The 21069-nt window shown below is 50.5% G+C and overlaps 2 protein-coding genes across 9 annotated transcripts in view; one reads left to right on the forward strand and one right to left on the reverse strand.

The window, feature by feature from the left end:
- Err (estrogen-related receptor) overlaps positions 1-1260 on the forward strand; it is a 22749-nt gene extending 21489 nt beyond the window's left edge. For all 8 annotated transcript variants that reach the window (XR_013083447.1, XM_076800803.1, XM_076800802.1 and 5 more), the window contains one exon: positions 1-1260. This exon is cut by the window's left edge. The gene's annotated coding sequence lies outside the window, so the exon portion shown is untranslated.
- A 1565-nt stretch (positions 1261-2825) lies between these two features.
- On the reverse strand, positions 2826-5890 carry LOC143361361 (uncharacterized). Its single transcript, XM_076800699.1, has 5 exons — positions 5824-5890; positions 5246-5570; positions 4422-4833; positions 3226-4301; positions 2826-3092 (listed from the first exon to the last, which is right to left on the reverse strand). Exons 1-5 carry the CDS (start codon positions 5888-5890, stop codon positions 3026-3028), a joined length of 1947 nt encoding a protein of 648 aa, XP_076656814.1. The 3' UTR covers positions 2826-3025.
- Between the last annotated feature and the right edge of the window lie 15179 nt (positions 5891-21069).

Raw genomic sequence — 21069 nt, forward strand, 5'->3', positions numbered from 1 at the left:
AAGCTTTGTTTAACTTTCTTCGTTTTACAGAAAATAATTTTTCTTGGTCAAATCAATCGACTTTGCATTTTTATTAACCCCTTGGTCGAACATCATGGCAATCATTTTTAACTAATTCTATAGCGCCGGGTCATCGACGACCGCCGTGGCCACCAACGTGTTAAACGCGGCAGTTATTTTCTTCTTTCAAGATGAAATAAAAAAGACATTATTTTCTTTTACCTTCTGGGAAGTTATCAAGGAAAAAGAAGAATCATACCAGCGAACAAAATCATACGGCAAGGGGTTAAGGAAATTTACACTTTGGAAATGGTGGCGTAGAAATAGGTGCAATAACATCTACGTGAATTAGAGAATATATTGAAGAAATTGCTGAGCAGATTGCGGATTTTATGCATTCATGATAGAACTAGGTTGGCGAAATATGAAATAGTAGAAAGGTGAAATAACAATTGAGATTGTCGATACACTATTTTCAGTCTATCAAAACTGTTCAATAAAGAACAAACTTTCTATTTGGTTCTTATTTCTTATAATTGACGCAGACAATTTTTATTTTGCATAAAGATCCGTAGTAGGATTGATACTAGGTTTACGGGACCCGTCAAAATAACGGATTCTGATATTTTTCATTTACGATTACCGAGATTGTAAAGACGAGTCCGTAAGGAGATAAACAACCATGGATCTTTCTGGAGATCTTTTCGCGACTCGATCGGATCGACAGAGACGCAGACGGTCGCGGCACGATGTTACCTATGTTCCACGAATGAGACGCCGTGAACGTTGTATGTACGGTTCACAGTGTGTGTTTCCCGTGTGTGACGCGCGATCATTGCGAACAGGGAAGGGCCAGAAAGAGAAATATTTTTACGGATCCTAAGGTGATTAGGTTGTATTGTTCACGACTTTAACGAGCATTTCCTTTGTGTACGTTTTATCGATTCGCCGTCAGAGGTAGAATCATAGTCTCAGGGTTTCAGACAAACAAATAAACAAACAAACAAACAACCAACAAATGATACAAATTTAGACACATATAAATAGATAAGGCGCGCGAGTATATTTGTGGAGCAAAAGATTATAATAGTAATGATAATAATAACGATTACGATGCTGATGCTGATGATGACGATGAGAACGATGAGTGATGACGATAACGGTGATGAGGATAAGGATGACGAGGACGTTGGTGGTAACAATAATGATAAAGAATATTAATATTAATATTAATGATGATCATGATGATAATAAATATAACGATAACATGGAATGTTCGAAGCTGACTTATTACCATCAATTTGATACGTTCATATCCGTATCAGTTCTCCCAAAAAGGTTTGATCTTGCGTGTAATCTTGAAAAATCTGGAAAAAATGGATATTTTCTATCTATTAGCCATTAACTGGTCTAATTTCGAACCTGGCCACTGTGAGTCGGTGAGAAAATGTGAGGGGCCTCCGCGAGGCGTTAGTTTTGCAAATAATTGGGAAAAATCGGTTGGTTAACAGAGGATGGGATCGATTATCCGGCAGGTTTGCTCGCCAGCAGCGATCCGACGCGGATCCATCGCCGGAAGAACCAGAATAATCCGTCGTGGTTCGTTAGGTACTGTGTAACGAGCGCGCGCACACACCCCACTATCTTCTCTCGTCTTTTTCCCCCGGATTTTTTTGCAAACGACTAATTCGCCGTAGGACGAACGGAAAAGTCTGCATTAATTCGAGCCTCGGGCGAACAAAAGACCGAGAGGACACGGTAGAGTAGCGTTGAAACGATTAAAGCGATAGCGCGGAGGCTCGGTTGTTACGGGAAACAGTGGAGAGAGAGAGAGAGAGAGAGAGAGAGGGGGGACAGAGAGAGAGAGAGAGAGAGAGAGAGAGAGAGAGAGAGAGAGAGAGAGAGAGGGAGAGAGAGAGAGAGAGAGACCGTCGAATGACTGCGAATCGAAACGATTCCGTGTCTGCTGCTGTTACTATTACCGTGTCCTCTCTTTCTGCGGACGTGGTAGGGGTCCTTGTAAATGGACGACGACCACCCTTTGTCCCCGGGCAATATGTCCCGTAACAATAAAAATCTCTCGCGGAACTCGAAGGATTTCGCGGACCACCTGTACACTCGCGTTCATGGCGCTTGGCCAGCGCTCTTGCTTGGACGTCACGGCGCGCAGAAGACGGTGCGATTGTGTGTGGCCAACATCCACGATCTTATGGAAAAGTATCCCAACGTTAACACACCATTTGCATTCGCTACCGTTCGAATTTATTTCATCGGAGCTCAGATGGAATGACCGCTCGATCTAATTTGTACGAGACGAAATCAATTTGTTCTACAAAATTGTCAAATGTTATAAAAATAGTATGCAACCGACCCCGGAAGGTATCCTTTTCAGTCAACTGCGAATTGACATTGCAAACAGATCGTAAAATTCGGCAAAATGAAATGGCGATTACCATCGGAATAGCATAAAAGCGCGGATAACAGAGGAAACCGAACTGTCACATTCTGCTCCCTTGCTAAACACGTGCGCTGTTTTTGGACAGCATTGTAATGCCAGATAAAAAATTGATTGTTCCCGTAACGTTAAACGTCGAAAATAATGATTAGCTCCTGGGCAATTGTTCGGGCAAAAGACGGATTAAAAAATTAGCAAAAAGGTAAACGAAAATTTCAAAAACTGGAAATTATACAAGCGTGTTCAATCACTGTATGCAAACTGTTTTATTTTCATTTTAATAGACAGAGAGAGATACTCGCATTACTTGTACACTGGACCTAACTGTATCGGGTTACCGAACACGATACTAGCGGTGGAAACCGGGGTTTGGCACCCCTTTAATGGACTTTCCGAATCATCTTTCCACGATCTAGCCACACAGCACTCTCCAACGCAAAAGCTGAGGGTTTCACGGTGCGTTCCATCAAAGATCACCGAGAAACCTTGCAAGAATGATTCCCAGCCTGCGTGGTAGTCGACGCCTTTCAATAGGTAATTTAGCATGTACCTGGTCAGTATCTTTTTTATTTACGAAACTGATTTGCCGTGGTCGTGTCCGTTTTCGCTGCACTCGATGCGAATTCCTCGTTGGTCGCTGTAACGTTTAAACAGTTATACAAAGATCCGCAGTCTATTTATCATCCCCAACGGATCGGAGACGAAAGATAACTAACAATGAAACTGAATCCCGACGAATTACCCAAAGCGAAAGACAGTAGATTCGTTACCTGTGGCGGCTCTCTCCTTTCTCAGCATTGTAAAACCATCTAAAGGTTTTCTGCAAGTCCGTGTTCAAACTGCCGCGTTTCTTGGACCTCACGGGACCGGTTCGGGACCGGTTATCTCCCGGTGGATCGGGCCGATTGCTCGCAGATCCGGTAGTCGAGGCAACAATTCGTGGGATCACAATGTGATTCGAAAATTCGCTGTCTACCTTCGGCTTCCTCGAAACCGAAGGCCGCGTTATCTCGTCCCGATAGTGGACGGGGTTCTGGCTGCTCCGGTGAGTCGAGGGGCTGCCATCTTTTAGGCGAACCGGCTGCCGACCGAGGGAATCTTCGTCGCCGGGGATCTCGTTTCCCCGAATTCTATCAGTACGGACTCGACTTTGCTCGATCGTGGTTTTTACGTCGGTCATCCCCGGGTCATTTGTATTCGCAGAGCCGCTATACTCCGGCGTACTCTCTTGATCTTCGGAATTCATGGGAGTATAAACTAGAGGGGAATCTCCTCTGCCCCTCGCCTGCGCAATTTCGGTTCTGGTCGGAACGACGGTACCCGACTCCTTTATCCCCGCTGCGGCCACACTGACGTTCATAGTTCCATAACCTCGGATCCGGCTCGTTGAAAAATCGCTACCGAACGGCGTAACCGGTGTATCGGACTCTGATACCGGCGATGTAATTGGCTGAGCGTCTTCCTCGACGACGGCTCCGGCCACGCTCGATTTACCCGCGACAAAACCACCGACCGCAGCCGCAGCCGCAGCCGCAGCCGCAACCGTAGCCACCTCCGCTCCTCGGAAATGATCGGAGCTTCCGTCTTTCGCGTAACCGACCCTCTCCTTCGTTCCCTGATGCTTGTTAACCGGATCACTCTCCTCCGATGCCACGACTTTCGAATTTTCCCAGCTTTCATCCCCCTCGATAATAGCCCTACTCGTCGATGATCGCGATGGAGACATTGCGATCGTCGAGATCACTGTTGCATCAACGGCCGAGGCTGTTGCGTTAAACGTATTTATTTCTTGGTGCTCTTGCGTCGTGTAGTCTAGATCGATTTTGTTTTCAACCAGATCATCCTCCTTTCCCGGTACCGAATTGTTATTGCTTTTTAAATTTGCCAAGCTTTTGCCTGTTTCGATAGCGACCCCAGTCGTCGATGAATATCAGGTCATTGTTGTATCGAAGGGTAAGGATGTAACGTTCAATGCATTCGTTTCTTGTTGTTGCGTCGTGAGCCGATCCGTCTGCTGAGAGTCTTCGTCGATTTTGTTGTTAGCTAGCTCGTCGTACTTCTCGAATGCCGAGTTATTGAAATTTTCGAAATTTTCGAAATTTTCATCGAATGTTGAGGGTGTAACGATGATCGAAGATGACTCGATAGGATTGGTAGAGTAATCGAAGCGTTTGTCGTACGATACCGTTGTATCGGAAGTTGTTATTCCGACTTCTGGCATGCGAGAAGCTTCTTCGAGGCCGAGCAGGGTGGTTGAAGTCGAACTTTCGGAGATTTGATTCGTTTCTGTTGAATCGATGGCTGGGGCATCGAGTTTCTCAGCTCCCTCTTGATCCACTTCAAAATTAACGGCGCTCTCGCCGGTAGAAGCACCCCAACTGTCGAGATAAAGCAACGAGCCAAGTCTGAGGTAAACGTTCAGCATACAGAATCGAGAATAACTAATTAATCGAAGATGAACCGCTCTCGGTGTCGAGAAATCAATTGCTCGGGAGGGAGGAACTACAAGTACACTGTATCATCGCTCTGATTTCTGAACGCACTGCTAATTATTGACAGTGCAACAGTTGCGAGAATTTCATTCCTGAACTAATGAATTCGATCTAATAATTGAATTGAAACATTAGAAAGCAATGTTACCGGAGCCGTAAGAGGATGATTTAATATTACAAGATTCGATGTGCATCGTTTTTACAGGAGGTTAGACGCCGAGGGTTAAATGCGAAGGAAAATTTTAACGGTAATTTAACCGTCGATTCGAACACGTCTTGTATATTTTCTGATACGAACCTGCCGGTAGTTGAAAAGACGGGTTGCTCCGTGATATCGAAGGGTTCCACGGTTTGAATGTAAGCGACCTTTAGAATTCTGAAAAGACGACCCAGTTTCTCTCTTAAAATCGAGCCCTCGGGTTGCGCCCTTTCCAGGAGCAACAGTCTCTGCCAGTCGGACCTCAAAGCACCAAAGGGCAGCTCGGTCACCGGGGATGTGAACTTGCCAATCATAGTATCGATCGCCGGCAGGTTCGCCGGATGGACGTTTGACAAATAGTCTTCGAGCTCGGCGATATCGAACCGAGTGCAATCGATCGCCAACACTGTCCAGGAACTTGCCCCTGCGAACAGAAAATTCACTGCGGTTCGTCTCTCTCCTAATTAACTGCTACGGTTTATCTGCTCCTAATCTACGCTGGACCGACCGCTATCGTATCGGGTTTTCTTTTCAACGTGGTGAGAATAACTTATGGGTCGACCCGATATCTCTGCAGCAAATACTACGTTTATCCCACTATTGACACATTTCTGTTTTCTTTCTTTTCAAGTTCTTGGTTACATATTCGCTAATTCGAAGGTGCAGAGGACACTCACTATAAAAAGCGGACACGATCAAAGCCAGGGAGCAGAAATGCACACGCGGAAGAACCTCTCGCACCATGATCGCTGCGCTAACTGATCGCGAGGCCGACTTGCATATTCTATTTCGTCGGAATTAGCATGTTTTGCGAATGCTCGCGGATTCCTACGACACGTGACGAATTCCGGCAGGCAGTGGCACTTGCGACTACACCTGGGACAATGACGAAGGTCGTCCATGTTAACGGTAAATTTACCACGGTCAAATGACCGGTTTTCAATCACATGTTACGATAAAAATCGTACAAAGTTTAAGCAAATTCATGTTACATTAGGAACGGTAGAAAGGGTGATGTACATTACCCGATGTTACATTGAAACGAACAATGATTCCGTCGGTTGTCGGCGCGTCAACGGAAAACAAATGAACTTTGGAAAAGGGAAACGAGCCGATAGCGGTTATCGGGGAAACACAGTTCCGAAGCAGAAGCAGAAGCGGAACAGCGAGTTGACTCACCCGGAATCAATCGCTGACTATGCAACGCAACCGGAGGGGAGCCCGGCCGAGCAGAAGAGACGAGGGAAGAAGCGAGAGCAATCGGGAAGGAGGTTGCGAAGGAAAGGAAGCAACCGCGCAGGTGAATGAAACGAGAGTAATGCAACCAATTAGTAAGAATTAGCATCGAGCCGCTGCCGGGCAGAGGGTTGAAGAGACGATGTCGGTAACGGGTGAAAGTGGGGGTCGTGGATGGTAGAGAAGGGTAGAAGAGGAGTAGAGGGTTGAGTTGCACTCCCTCGTCCCTTCGACTGTGCTGGTAAAATAATTACCAGGCGTCTCTTCGCCCACTTCCTCCGACTTCTCCCCTCTCTCTCTCTCTCTCTCTCTCTCTCTCTCTCTCTCTCTCTCTCTCTCTCTCTCTCTCTCTCTCTCTGTCTCACTGTCTCTCTGTCCTCCCTCCTCCGCGGAAGCTGCCGTCTAACTCTTTCCCAGTTAAATGATTTCTCCGTGAAGCTTTCCACCGGGTAGCAGAGTGGTAGCCAGCCACTGCAAGCTCTCGCCGTCTCCTCTTCCCCGTCGCGGCTGCCACACCGCTACCCAAGAAGCATCTCGAGAGAAGCTAAAGTAATCCTGACGAACGATCAGAACCGTTGGAGCGTCCCGCTGTTCCCGCTGTTCCCGTATTCCCGTATTCCCGTATTCCCGTATTCCCGACACGAGGAGCACAGAACGCGCGCGCGCTCCCGCGTTCCGCCCCGTGAACCGGCTAATTTGTTCCCTCTCGCGAAACAATGCGCGGCTAATCCGGACGCCGAGTAATCGCCGAGAAATGATAAGCGATGGGAGCGAATTTGTTTTCCCGGGGACCCGCCGCCCGCGCAGTTTCCACTCGCGATTGATCGACCTTATTTGTCGATTCTGCCCCTCTCTTACTCCTCCGTGGAACGATGAACCCTTTCCTCTTATCAATCGAATTTCAGAACCCGGACGAGAGATAAGATAGCCGCGCGTTGTCGGTTGCAGACTGATTTCGCAAGATACGTGGTTACTTGGGACCGCGAGTTTCTTGCGAACGGCCGCGATGAAACGGCAACCGGGGAGAGACAGTGTACAACACGCTCCCGCCGTCTAAGACGGAGAGAGGGTCATTTGTTCCTTCAGGATGTACCGCTAATCCGTTCCGCAGCCGGCGAAATTGTTGACTCTAATAAATGCGAGACGCTTTGTTGTCCGGACACACGGGAACACCGCTCGATAACAACCGTCGTACGGATTGTTGCCGATGTAATCGGTCGACTTTGGAAGATCGTGCGCGCACCCGGCCACCAACAATCGATTTTTCTTCGCTCGGTTTTAGTTCCTGTACTCCCCGGAATATCCTTACAAAATGGTTTACGTAAATTCCGAGGGCATTAAGGGAGTTACAGCGAGGACAAGCATACGCTGTCCGGCAATGTAAACCGATAAAACAACCGTGTAATTTCTTCCCGGATGTAATCTCTTTTACGACTGGACTGTAGATGTTTATGCATTTACCGCACGTCCGGCTATGTAATATGCAGTAAAATGAAGATCTTAATAAAGTTTAGCAGTTTGTATACATTTTTACGAACAGAAAATAAAAGACAATTAGTGCGGGGAATAAAATAAAATCGTGCTCGCTCCGGATTTTTGTAAGTCCGCGTTCGTGATCGCAAATATACAAGATAAATTATACATGGAAAAACGTTTTTGCTCGTCGCTAAAAATATATTATCGTTGTTCCAGATTTACCATCGACCCGGTCGGCGACCGCCAGACATTTAGTGTCTGTACCTTGAAGTCACACCGTTGGCTCACACTCTAAGAATGTCGCACGTGAATTTACTTGTTTTCACTTGTTTTCACGTGACGCGATAGCAGTGTGTCTGTGGTTTAATGAACGGACCGCAAGTGGCCAGGAAGGAATCAGATACAACGATGGATGAAGTTATCCCAATTAGCGGCGGCGCACGGCTCTGCGTGCACGCGTCATTTGCCACCGTTTTATATTTGCAATATGCGCGATAAAGGTGTAACGCCTCGACTCGAGGGTCGTATCTCGCGGCAAGATTAATCGACGAGGCAGTTCCGCGGTCGCGGCCAGGTAAATAAAGGGCTCGTAATTACTAGCTTAATCCTTATCATGGAACGATAGCGGTTGGTCGTAGTAAGACGACGACGACGAAGAACGAGAGAGAGAGAGAGAGACAGAGAGAGAGAGAGAGAGAGAGAGAGAGAGAGAGAGAGAGAGAGAGAGAGAGAGAGAGAGAGAGACAGAGAAAGGGAGATGGAAGGAGAGCGTAAGAGCCCATGAAAAACGCGATGGAGCGTTGCGGATCCCGAAGCCGAAGAAGCTGAAGCCTGTGCCGAAGAGAGCGCGAGAGTTTGAAAGTTAAATTTACGAAAGGGGACGTTTCACGGTTGCGCCCTTTAAGGCAATATCCAGGGCAAAGTACGCGCTAGTAGGCCATTACAAAGTTATAATAGTGCCGGCAACCCTCTTACGATGTTCGGAGCCCCGGCTCGGCTCGGCCCGGCCCGGCCCGACTCGGCCCGGCCCGGACCAGCTCGGGCAGCGTTTTGACTTTAAAATGAAATAGTCGCCGCGACCCGCGCCAGTAAACGTATACAACGGAAGTTCCTGCACTGGAGCCACGCCGAGGCTTCCACCGGGGGCCATTACACCGAGTGGAACGTTTTTCCGAAAGCTACGGTCTCCGAGTAATTCCTAATGGGCCGTGTAACGCCGCGAATTCGCCGGAACGAGCCACACCGTCCATCGCGTCGCCGACGCCGCCATTCTAATTGGAGATCTTGCCTAACCAAAGAGAGACTCGCCAAGATTCTTCTCCTCCTCCTCCTTCTCCTCCTCCTCCTCCTCCTCCTCCTCCTTCTCCTCCTTCTGCTCCTTCTAGCCGATTCACAGCACCCGAAGCCCAACTTGTTGCCCGCCCGCATTCCCTTCGAGTCCTAAAGTCTGCGAGAGACTTCTCGTCGCGTCGCGTCGGCGAAAAGAAAAGCTCCCGGTCCTTGCGCTTCTCAACAAAATGGTCGAGCCCACGCTGTAAAGGATGAAGGGGAGAATAGAATGACCGCGGTTGGCGGGCAAACGTCAGTATTATTATCATTATAAAAATAGAAATTTTCTACGTTGACTGTAAGGAGCACAAGCTAAATGACAATGTATTTCTTTTTTAGATAATGTTGACAAGTCAAAAATAGTGCAACAGCGTTCTTAGACTTCCGGTAAGTGTTCAAATTTGACCAGTGTATTATACTTGGAACAACAGCTCTGTAGCGTGACGTTCGCTTCGAGTCCCGAGGGACGTATTTTCGTGATCCGAAGAACAGTTGCAAACTCGCAGTCGCTCGAAGCCGAAACCGAATCGTCTACTTGTTTCGCGAGAACGATCGCGTCCGTCTCGGTTAGAGTAGTATGGTAGCATGGTAGCTCGGATAGAGGGTTCCTCGAGGAAACACTGTGCTGCGAAGACGCACGAGAATCCGTCGGAGTGGTGTAATCATCTTTGTTCGGTGTCGTCCGCGGGAATCCATTCTCGTCACGTCGAGACAAACGGGCGCAGTTGACTCTCCGCCTGAACCCTCGGCCCTCCGAGCAGCCCCCTCGCCTGTCTTCGCACGGATAAGAAATGAAATTAAAATTCTCGGGGAGACTGAAACGTCACGTTCCGCGTCTAGGGTCTCTCTCTTTCTCTCTGTTGCTTCTCGCTTGAGAATCCGAGGCGATAGCACGGATAGACTACAGTGCAGTGTCCGGGAGAATAGAGACGCGCCCACACATTGAAGCTGCCCAAACGCGGCGAAAAGCCCTTTCGAACAAAGTATACCGATAACCGGTATGAAGTCGACACAGCGCTATATGAGAAAATGGATTTTACGGCTAAATGTTATATACAGAGTGTCTAAAAAAATGTTGTATCACTGTTTTCTTTTTTGTATTTAAGTGCGGCATGGATCGAGCGCTGCTGGATCTCCCGAAGATCCTTCCATTCGATTCGAGAAAGTATCCGGCGACTCGGCGAAACTCGGCGAAACTAGCCGCGGCAAAAGAAAAACCGGGTCGAGGAAGGAAGCGGGATATTTTTACGACGAAGAGTAGCAGTTCTCCTATTCCTCCCTCTCGGAAAAAGACGCTCCCTGACGTCTATTATTCCTACTCCCGCATTGTCGCAGAACCTGTGCTAGAAGCGAGCAAGCAGCTCCGAGGTCCGTCGTGAATAGTCATCCGCGGAAAAGGATTCTTCTTTTTCTCCACGCCGGAGAAAGGCGACTGGGCCGACGTGAAAGGAGAGAAAGCCTCGTCGCCGGTTAATTGAAATCGCCGTCGAACTTCGCGACTCCTCGACCCCGAAAGGCATCGATGGCGCCGCTCTGCGATCTTCCTCTTCAGCCTCTAACTTCTTCATTCTCTCCTGGTTTCATTCGCGCTGCCGAAAATCATCGAGACCCAAGCCACCGTTTGTGGAAACGAACTAGATTCTAAACGTTTAGAGCATGGACGATCCAAACCCGTTCGAAGCAACACGCATAGATGAACAGTGTGGACCAGCCACGCGTAGAGGGAAGGAGGCGTGGCTACGCGCGTTGGAGCCCCGAGATCGGGTCTTTATCAAGCGGTAACCGTAGACCGGCTGTTACTCGGCGGTTTCATTTGTTTGTTTCGTTGCCCGGACGCTTCCCACTGAATCGAATCGAGGTTGAAAAGCCTTCAAAGGGAAATATTCGCAGGATCGTTGATCCCGGTTCTCCAGGCGAGAGCACCGTGTTTCTATTAACCGAAATAAAACGAAGAAACCGTGACAGACAGACGGATAGACAGACAGACAGATAGACAGACAGACAACGGAACGCAATATCGTGGGACCACCGCGGTCGAACGCCGTCGACACGGAGCCTTCGCGAATCCCTTTCGAAGCGTAGTTCCGGCGTTAAGCTGCCTCGGGAAATGAATAAAAATTACATCCGCGGCGACTCGCTAAATTCCTCGACGTGGCTACAAAAGCAATCTTTTTTACTCGGCCGCAACGGCTGCCCGACGAAGGATTAACCGAATCTGCTAAACAAGAAGATCCTCCTCCTCTTGCTCCGCGTTTCCCTCTCGTTCCGGCTGTTCGTTCCTCGAACGAAACGAAAGGCGAAACGAAAAGACTACCTCGACGCTCGACCTCTCGGTTTCTCGGTTTCTCGGTTTCTCCGCGGTTCAACGAGAAAATTTCAATTAATTACGGCGACAGGACGCGCGCATCGTACAATGGTGGAATGCCGGCGTCGAGACGTAAACCGGCACGACGAGAATGAAATCTTCCTTTAACGCAATCTTTCCGCGACGATCGTTAAGCATCGAGGGGAACGCCGCTAAATTGTTGCTGCGTAGAGGACGAGCGGGACGCAATATCCTCGGGCTGGCATTCTTGCGCCCGGCCGCGCTCCGGGGAAAAAGAGAAACGACCCCGCGGAAAAGAGCAGTCGGAATAATAACGATTCGCGGTTACCCTATTTCCGTCGCTGAAAGGAACTACACAGAAAAGCGAGCGGAATAATACTTCTCCTCGCAGTCTTAAACTGTTGTGTCAACTATTGAGCCTGGTACTCGCTGTTCCTCCGTATTGCGCTCGACCTGTTATCTAGTTCTAGAATACAACAATTTTGTTAGTCAAGGATATTCTAAATAATAATTAAAATGGTAGGATTAACGATCGCGTTGCCAGGATCTTCGTCCTGCGGAACGGACGCGAGAAAGGGGTGGGGTGTACGAGGGAAAACAAGGGACTCGCGAAAAACGAATGGCATTCTGTTCCCCGCCGTTCGTCACCGGCGCGACGCGGCGGTTCTTGCAGTTTTTTACGCGGCTCGTCCTTTGGCGACGGTTTCACCCGGTTTCTTTCGCCGTTCCGAAACTTGCCTCCGCTCGTTAATACCTCCCGCGACCATAAATTCGTCGGTCGTGCTATTTTCTATCTTATGAGGGATGGCGTTTGTCGAACGGACGAAAATTCCCCCGGGTTTTGCCCGGACCCGTTAATTTCCACGACGCACGCGACTCGCGAGCCGCAAATCAGCTTTTTCCTCGATCCGACGTTTTATCAAAGTGCGCGCGTGCAGGGTTGCGTCGTCGGGTACGCGAGAATCAGGCCAGCCCAAAACTTTTAATGGCTTTCCTATAACTAACCCGACTTTATGTATTTACTTAATGCAGTTAATTTATTTTATCCGTGGCTTTCTGATACGGAAAACGAAAACTTGTCTTTCTTTGTACACGGTGTCCAATCTAGACCGAGGGGTTGAAACCCCATCTAAAGTTTCGCTCTTACGAATAGCCTTGTTATTCTTCGCGCAGGAAGTTGAAGGCGATTTTCTTTCTATTTTCGTGGACCGGTAGGTTTTTGTCGTGATCGCGTCGGAGCGAAAAGGTTAATTGTATTTGTGTTGGTACTCGGCGTGTTAGGATGGTGAGTTTGGCCATGGGGATGCACGGGGGTGGCGAGGGTGGATCGTCACCGGGCCAAACGCCTAGTCGACCCTTCCATCTTCGGCGTTAGTAAGTTTGAACCGTTCGAAACGGTTCGTCCCTCGTTTGCATGTCGATGCCTGGCTGCCAGCCCGCCAAGAGCCGAGAGTCGTCGAGTCCTAGATCCACAGGGCGGGGGGTGAAAGTTTAGTCCGCGCCCGCTCTCACGATGTAAACTCCGCGTACAGCACAGGTACACGTTCCTCTCACCCTTTCTCCCCTTTCTCCCCTTTCTCCCCTTTCGGCTCTCCAGGTTGAGCTCTCCCTCTCGTCAGGATATATACCGTAGGTGAGACGAGACGCGGTCTCGTCGGGATAACGCCTTGCAATTTCACGCGATTACCGTAAGGCTCTTCCAATTTGCCGAGGAACTTGGTCTTGGGCGCTATCGTCGCTTCCCGGTACTCTCCCAGATCGATAGCCTGTGTCGTTTCGACGACAGTTGCTTCGGAAACAACGTGACTCAAACTTCAGCCCTTCGGCTCGGCGAGGGTACGCGTTCGGGTACTCGGTGTAGCTAGAATGTTCGGAGACTGCCAGGACTCGTTGGCTGGCTACTCGAGCGGCTCGATCCACGTGGCTATTGTTTTTCTTCTTAGTCCACAGGTATTCGTGAACCTCTCAACCCTCGTTGTATGCTCCTCGGGTTGTATACTCGCCAATTCCCTGATCCTAAATACAGTAGAACCCGGGGACTGAAAATGTTGAACCGTTGGAGACTGTTGAGAACTATCGAAGACTGTTCAAGACAGAAAGAAAGCAACTTGAGATTGAATTTAGGTGACAACCCGTATCCCTATCGACGTTATCAAAATGTTCCTATCATCTTCACCGTTTCCCAGTATTTCGCGGCAACGATATCCCAGGGGTTAATTCCTGCCCACGCAGCAACCGAGGAAATTCTTCTAGCGTAATTTTCCGAAAGCGGTGTGTAGGGGGTTGAAAAGAGAAGGTCGCCGGAGCGGAGGAAATCGGTGGTGAACGGATGACGCGGCGCCGGACCCCGGCCAGAAATGATTTAAGGGTTGTTATCGGGAAACGGGGCTGCGGCTCGGACCGTCCGCGTCAGCGGGAACGTTCGTATCAAATTCGTAGGGTCCCGGCCTCGTGTCCCTGGCCAGCCTGAACTTCGGGCTCGCCTGGAGCGTGGCTCTGCGTGCTCCCGACATCGACCTCGACCGACGAGCTTGTCCGACGGGGTTGTATCTCGAGAGCAACCGGGATCGAGAATTTACCGGAGCGAACCGTAGCCGGTCCCGATCCGGTCCGATCCAGTCTGGACGCGAGGATGCTCCTGCGCGCGTGTCAGTATCCTCGATGTATCGTCTATCGGAGCAGGTTCACGCGCGACCGCCTCGAGGGGCAATGGCGAGTGATGAATCGTTGATTAAGATGACCCGTCTTCCGTGAACGCGTGTCCTCGCAGCCACAGTCGACCGACCGACCTATCGATCGCGCTCTAGCCTCTCTCCTGCACGCTGCTCCGTCTCGCTGCTTTTCCTAATCGATTCCCTTCGGTTCCGGTCCGTGCCGCTACCGGCTTTTCGTTATTATCAAAAAATTGTCGGTATCGTGGCTGTCGCGAAACATCGTGCGTATCGGATACGGAAGTTCGAAGAGCCATCGTTCTAGGGTCTTAGAACCGCGGAGCCTACTTTCCCGATAGTCGTATAGGAGTTCGAAGGGCTGCTCCGCTCGAGAAGGGTCTCAGGAATGCGAACTTTCTAAGAACTTGGGAACGATCCTTCGAACTAAAGTAGTTCTACGGTGTACCGAAGGTGTCTCTTAATGCGGACGCGACAGTTCGCTGATACACCTCGAGACGCGAATAATTCAAATATTTCACTTAATTTCGAAACGAAACGATACTCCACGCTCCGTCGAATTCCGCGCCGCGCCGCGCCGGATTGATATATAATAACAATAAATAAAATAAATAGATCATAAAATATGATCGTTCCAGAAACGAGACGAGCAGATTCCTGCGCGTGAAAAAAAGATTGACTTCGTTCTCGCCGGATCGTTGAAATAACACGGTGTGCAGGCACGGATCGATGCAGGTTGTCACGGTTCCTTTCATGGAATGAAGGCCGCGGGACAACGAAAATGTCTTTTGAAATATCGCCGGAATGCCAACAGAAATAGAAGAGGAGGACGAGAGGAGACGAGAGGAGACGAGAGAGAGAGAGAGAGAGAGAGAGAGAGAGAGAGAGAGAGAGAGAGAGAGAGAGAGAGAGGAAGAAGATAGGAGAAGGGAAGGCGGGGTCGTAAGCATACGATCCTCGAGAGTGGTCGAGCTGACAGAGTAACCGGGTTGGCAACAGCCTAGCAGGATCAACTGCTCTTCCGGTAAGGGATGCGTTGGCCCGTGAACTCGCCGATAACGCAGAATTATAGTCTCGGCTCTAGCCCAGGCTCGTGGGCCCCACCATTCGGCGGCAACCGTGCGACTCCCTGGAAAACGCCTATCACTGCACGTAGCGAGGCGTGAGCAAGGGGCGAGGAGCATCGTGTGTCGACTCCGCACGCGTGTGTACCATTCAACCCAGATATACCTTCTACGGTCTCCAGCCGCCATTACGCTCGCCTTTGTCCGACGCGACGCGACGCGACGGTGCAACCGTTCTCTGTGCACCGGACTGTGCACCAGCCCCCCGCCCCGCCACGCCGGATCGTCTTCGTTTTTCACCGACCGACAAAATTGCCCGCGAACTCCGAGCCTCGATGCACTCGAACGGTCAATGTTACTCACGATAATGCAACGATAACGGCGGTCAACCGGCCGAGAAGAGGGGACAGGCCACGGCATACGGCAAGAACCGGATAACGACCCGCCGATAAGCGGATTCTCTCCGTACGATAAAGAAACCTAAGCTTGTCGTCGTCTCGGCCTCGTAAACTGCACCCACTCCGTCTGTCGTCTGACGTTCGCATACCCGGTGACGATGTTCTTTCCGTACAAAATCGGTGACACGATGCACCAAATTAAATTGTATTTTAGCCGCTTTTCTACGCCAAAACGATTCTTCTAACCTTTCACTGCCAACATACTTAACGGATCCCCATTTGGGGATATAATCGAAATATCCGTGTATATATATTATATTTCGAATATAATATCGGAAATGCCCGAAAGTTTTCGTTCGTGCCGGCTTAACAGTTCCGTAATACCTGTGACGAGGTAGATTCGTTCGCGAGAACCTTTGGTCCGAATCGTCTAATTGGCAGCGTGCGGTCGTAATCGCGGACCGCCTTAATTTACGGGAGCGAAATTAACGGCGCTCCCTTCCCACCCTTCCTGCGACTATCGACTCATCTATACAGAGTAATTTTGGAGAAAATTTAATGGCGGATCCGAGTAATGGACGGCCGAGTTCACGGACCAAGGGACGAGGCTGGGGATACCGTTATGCGCGCTCTGCCGTCCACCCCCGCGTCCAGTTTTATCGTGCAACTTACAGATAACATCTCTCGGCGCTAACGCACCGCGTCCGTGACGTTTTTGGAGGAAATTAAATGGACGTCCGACTCTCGGCCGCGCCGAATTACATCGGCCATAATTATTTTGGTTCAGGAACCCGGTCGTTTGCCGTTTCACAAGAAACCTTTTTGGGGAGAAAGCGTGTCTATCGCGCGAACGATATCCGATACAATCAAACGATGTTGACTCTCCGACGGTGTAAAACCGCAATTATTTTTGCAGTAATAATTAGGAGGCGCGTCGCGTACCACGACAATGTCTCGGAGCGAGGCGTCTCGACGCTGGGATCAATTACCCGTGACGGATGAAACAGACGGAATTCGAAGGAGATTTGCAGAAGGGGGAACGCGCGACGACGCTCTCGGCGATGAAATAAGTCCCGCAGTTCCGCGGCGCGGCTCGACGCGGCGCACGATACGAAACCAAAACTAATTTCCGCGAGGAAGTCGGCACGCGGAGACAAAGAGCCGCGAGAGGTAAATGAGAAGACGCGGGACGGAGGACGAAGGACGAAGGACGGAGAAAAGTAGGTGGATCGAGGCAGCGCGACAAATTACTATAATCAACCTTCGCGATGGAGTAACAATTACTTACGCGTAGCGTCGCTTCGAGTCCCGAAGAGTCGAACGCGGAATCACCGAGTTCCGAGAACCGTGGACTAGAACGTGGAACCTCTACCCTCACCATCGGTAGAAGAGGAATAAAGATCCAGATCTGGGGCAGAGTGTCGCTTATCAGAATCGATTCGAGGTGCCATCAACGGCTGAACTGGGAAGACGGTCCGCCGAGATTGGTCCTGGTTAAGTAGTACAGGACTCGTTCCGCGAACGAGCACAAGGAAACAAAACGTAATCGCTCGCTAAGACGGGTCGATCTCGACCGATTCGATTAATTCACTCCGTCGAGCGAATTCACCGACACGGCCGCTGCAAGATCCTGCTCCGATGAACCGGGGCGCAGTGGTCGCGCCACGGGCGAAGCGAGATAAAAGGACCACGCGGCTGGAGCAAGGGTAGCAGCGATTCCCGAGCCCGATAATTACGACGTGGTCGCGCCGCTGTCGAGGCGCCGCAACCCCTTCGATAAATAACGAATAATGCGCGCCGCAACGGTGTCGCCTAACCACCCTTGCTGCCGATAAATGCCGAGCTCCGGGGATCAGGACTAACTTGCGAGGGCTCTCGGTATCCGCGACACTGCAACCACCGGGAACAATAAGTCTGTCTTTGAACTACGGGGATATCGATGCCAGGCGTTCGTTCGGCCTTTCCGCGAGACTCGTAAAAGCCAGGTGTACTTTTGGCGTACCGAACCGAGATCGATCTATGGGACACCGTACCGGTCCCGCTAAAATAGAGGGCAATCACGCCACGCCCCCTCGAGATACTCTTACACGAAGAAAATGAAGTAGCCGTCTCCGTCCTTCGATACCGTTTGCCCCGGAGCATTGTGCCTGGCCAGCAGAGCGTCACCGTGTCTGCGGAGAGAGCTGCTAATTGGCAAAATGAAAGAAAAGTCGGGTGGCAAACAGAGGCGACGGTGCTCGATTTCCCGCGGATTAATCGTCGCGCGGTTCCCAGTTCTTTCCGAATGGTACGACGACGACTGAGCGTACGAAAATTTTCAATTACGCGCATTTTGCTCGCCGGTGTCGGCGTCCACGCGGTGACACGTCGCCGGCCCCGCGAGGCGCGATGGGGGCGGCGTCGGGGCAAGTTAACGGCTGGAGGAAGGCAGGAGGGGCGGAAGGGAGGGAGGGAGCAGAGGCACCGTCGAAAGGGGACGTAGCTGGACGATGGAGGAGGAGGAAAGTGGGGGACAGGGGGCAGAGCGGTTTTCGAGAGGGTATGGGTTCGGCGTAGAGACAATAGTAGGCGGACAAAAGCGTGATATACGGCGACCCCCGGAGCAGTGGTATTAAAATCATATTTTTAAGCCCTCCATCCTACGGCTGCCTGCCGGACCGGGCCGGGCCGGGCCGGGTTGGGTCGGGTCGGGTCGGGTCGGGTCGGGGCAACGACGCGGTTCTCTTCGTTCTGTCCCTTCTCTCTCTCTCTTGTCCCGAGCCGGACCACAAAATGGCGGTGGATGGGTGGTGTCTCTCGCGCGCGCGATGCCTCTGGATTTAATTGGATTCGTCGGCTGCAATTAATGTAGCCCCATCGGTCGCGGAAAGGTGTTCGTTCCAAAAGGGCTGTCGATTTCTTTCTGCCGTGCCGCCGCGACTAGGACCGTTTTACCACTGCCCACCCCCTTCTTTTTTTTTTCCACCGATGGATCCAAACGAACCGAATCATCGACGCGGCGACGCGAGATTTTCCGCCGGTTGAAAAACAGGCCGCGGAAATTGCTCGATTCGATTCCGGCGAAACAATTTAATCCGTATTTATTCCGTCGAGAGCGCGCCCAATCGAATTCGTTTTGAACGACGATCGATCCCCGCTCCTCGTTATCGTTATCGTTCTCGCTCTCCCGTTGATTCGCGGGAAATTTTCTGAAAAGAGCACCCGCCGCGGCACCGATCGAAATTTGTAAGAGCGGGGGGGGGGGGGGGGCGCTGTGCGGGCTCGTGTCAAAGGTTCGAGTAGCGCCAGCGTCCATTTTCATTTGGAATTCCGTGTACACGTCGCGTCGCGTCTGGTTTATTCAACCCTCCTCCGGGCCTGATTTAAAGTCCTTCGAAAGAGATGATACGCGCGAGGCAAGGCGAGGCACGGAGGCCTTGAATGTGGCTCCGTCGCATTTGCACGCAGGCACGCGTGAAATGAACACCTTTCTAACCCGCGACCTACCGCAGACGCGTATATTTCATCCCTGCCATCATTATTTCAGTGAAGGAGCGACGGAGAGGGCCGCCGGAGAGAAAGCAATATGGATCACTCGTTCTTTCCCTTTGAACCGCCAAGGAGAGGCTGTCCCGGCTTAGTTTTCTCGCGGATGGAGGCTCCGCGGTTCTCGACTTTCCGGCGCTTCCGTCGCCTGCTCAGGGAACACGCCGATTATCAATTACTTTCGATTCTACCACGACGTTTTTGGTCACAGGCAACTCTATTCTACTGTTACACATTCGAAGGCAAGTCTACTCTACTCTTTAATCTACTTTACACGTTGACGAACACTTCTAATCTGTCTGCTACTTTGTCTGCCCATAGATTGACCAATTCTACTTTCGTCCGAGGTACTCGCTATGGTTCGCGTTGGCGCGAACGCGTATACACCTTGAGCCAGGGACTGGCGGCGGATGCACTTTGTCGGAACTTTTTAAATCTCGTCCCGTGTCGGCGTCCGCGGGCTAACTCGTGGAACGACCGAGTTTCGCGATACCGAGATGAATTTGCTGGTCCCCTGAACGTCGTTATACGTACTCTCCGCTCTCGCCGCACACCGTCGCACCCCGTCGCACCCCGCCACCACTCCTCCACGTTTTCACGCCTAAGTGTTTCGTTCTGTTTGTCCGTTTTGTTGTCGCCGGTCACTCTCTTTCTCTCTCGCTCTGGCGCGTCGCGAAACGACCGCCAGTTACGTCGAACGCCGGGAAACTTTGCGATCCCGCGTCCTCCTTTCTATTCTTTCCGCGTTTCGCCGCAATATTTCTGTCTTCCCTTGGCCCCGGCTCCGTTACTACCATTTTCCACCGTCGCGATTCCCGCCGAACTCGCAATTTTCCTTCGCAGAAACAACAAAATTTTGCGCTCCGCCACGCTGCACCGTTCCGTTCTAATTGAACTCTTTTTCGAAGTTCTCGCCACCGAATTCGAGAAAAATTACATGACCGCAGCATTACGACATTAAACATTTTATCAGAATCAAAAATACGATGTAATTACGGTTCATTACTATTGTTCGCTCGCAACATTTCAGTCCGGTCTACCTTCTGCTTCGGCTCGTGTTCGACCGTGGAACACGGCTGTAATTGCGTACAAATTTTTTCAAGTAAACTTTGTCACAACTCTGGCAAAAACACTCCGAATGTCGTATTATAATTGCGACATAATTCTCTCGTTCCTATGTATGTGGAATATAATTATTGCCCTACATTCGAACGTAAAAGTTTCGACATTGTTACCGGTTGGAGTAGAACACTGACAGCTGTCTGTTGGACCGATGCGTTTATCAACAGAGTTTCACCGACTCGTCGCACCTGAAAAATTTATGTTAATCCTGTATTTTTCGGTGTCATTCGTTGCTTACAAATTCCATTCCATTCGAACGACTGTAGAGTAATTTTGCACTCTTCGTTCCTACAAAATTAGTTGAGCCGAACTCAGTCATTCGAGGTCGTCGGAATGATCGCGCCCGATTTCTTCGTGTTTATCTCGGCAGAGTTTCGAAACAAGCGCGCGGTTAGTTTTGGAAAAGCTCGGTCACCCGATCGAACTATTTACTCTGGCCGGTCCGGCTGGTTATTAAACGATACGCTATCGGCGCGGCGTATGAAACGCATCGACGTTGCGCGTAGCGTCGGTATCGCCGCGAAAAAATCGTTATTAAAACCATCGGGTCAGGACGGTTCGCGTAAACTCAATTATGAACTCGACACGGCCAATTTCATTCCGTTTCCCAGGCGGATCGGGAAAAATATTTGAAACGCCGCCGCGCTGCGCCGATGCGTGCGCCACGCCGCGCCGCGCCGTCCGGTCCCATCCTCGTATCTCTTGGCCGGTGTAATTTTAAACCATTCGCGATTGCGATCGGCGGCCGATACACCGACACGATATGGTTCAACAATTG

This window comes from Halictus rubicundus, chromosome 15 (assembly GCF_050948215.1).
Source record: "Halictus rubicundus isolate RS-2024b chromosome 15, iyHalRubi1_principal, whole genome shotgun sequence".
Lineage (NCBI taxonomy): Eukaryota > Metazoa > Arthropoda > Insecta > Hymenoptera > Halictidae > Halictus > Halictus rubicundus.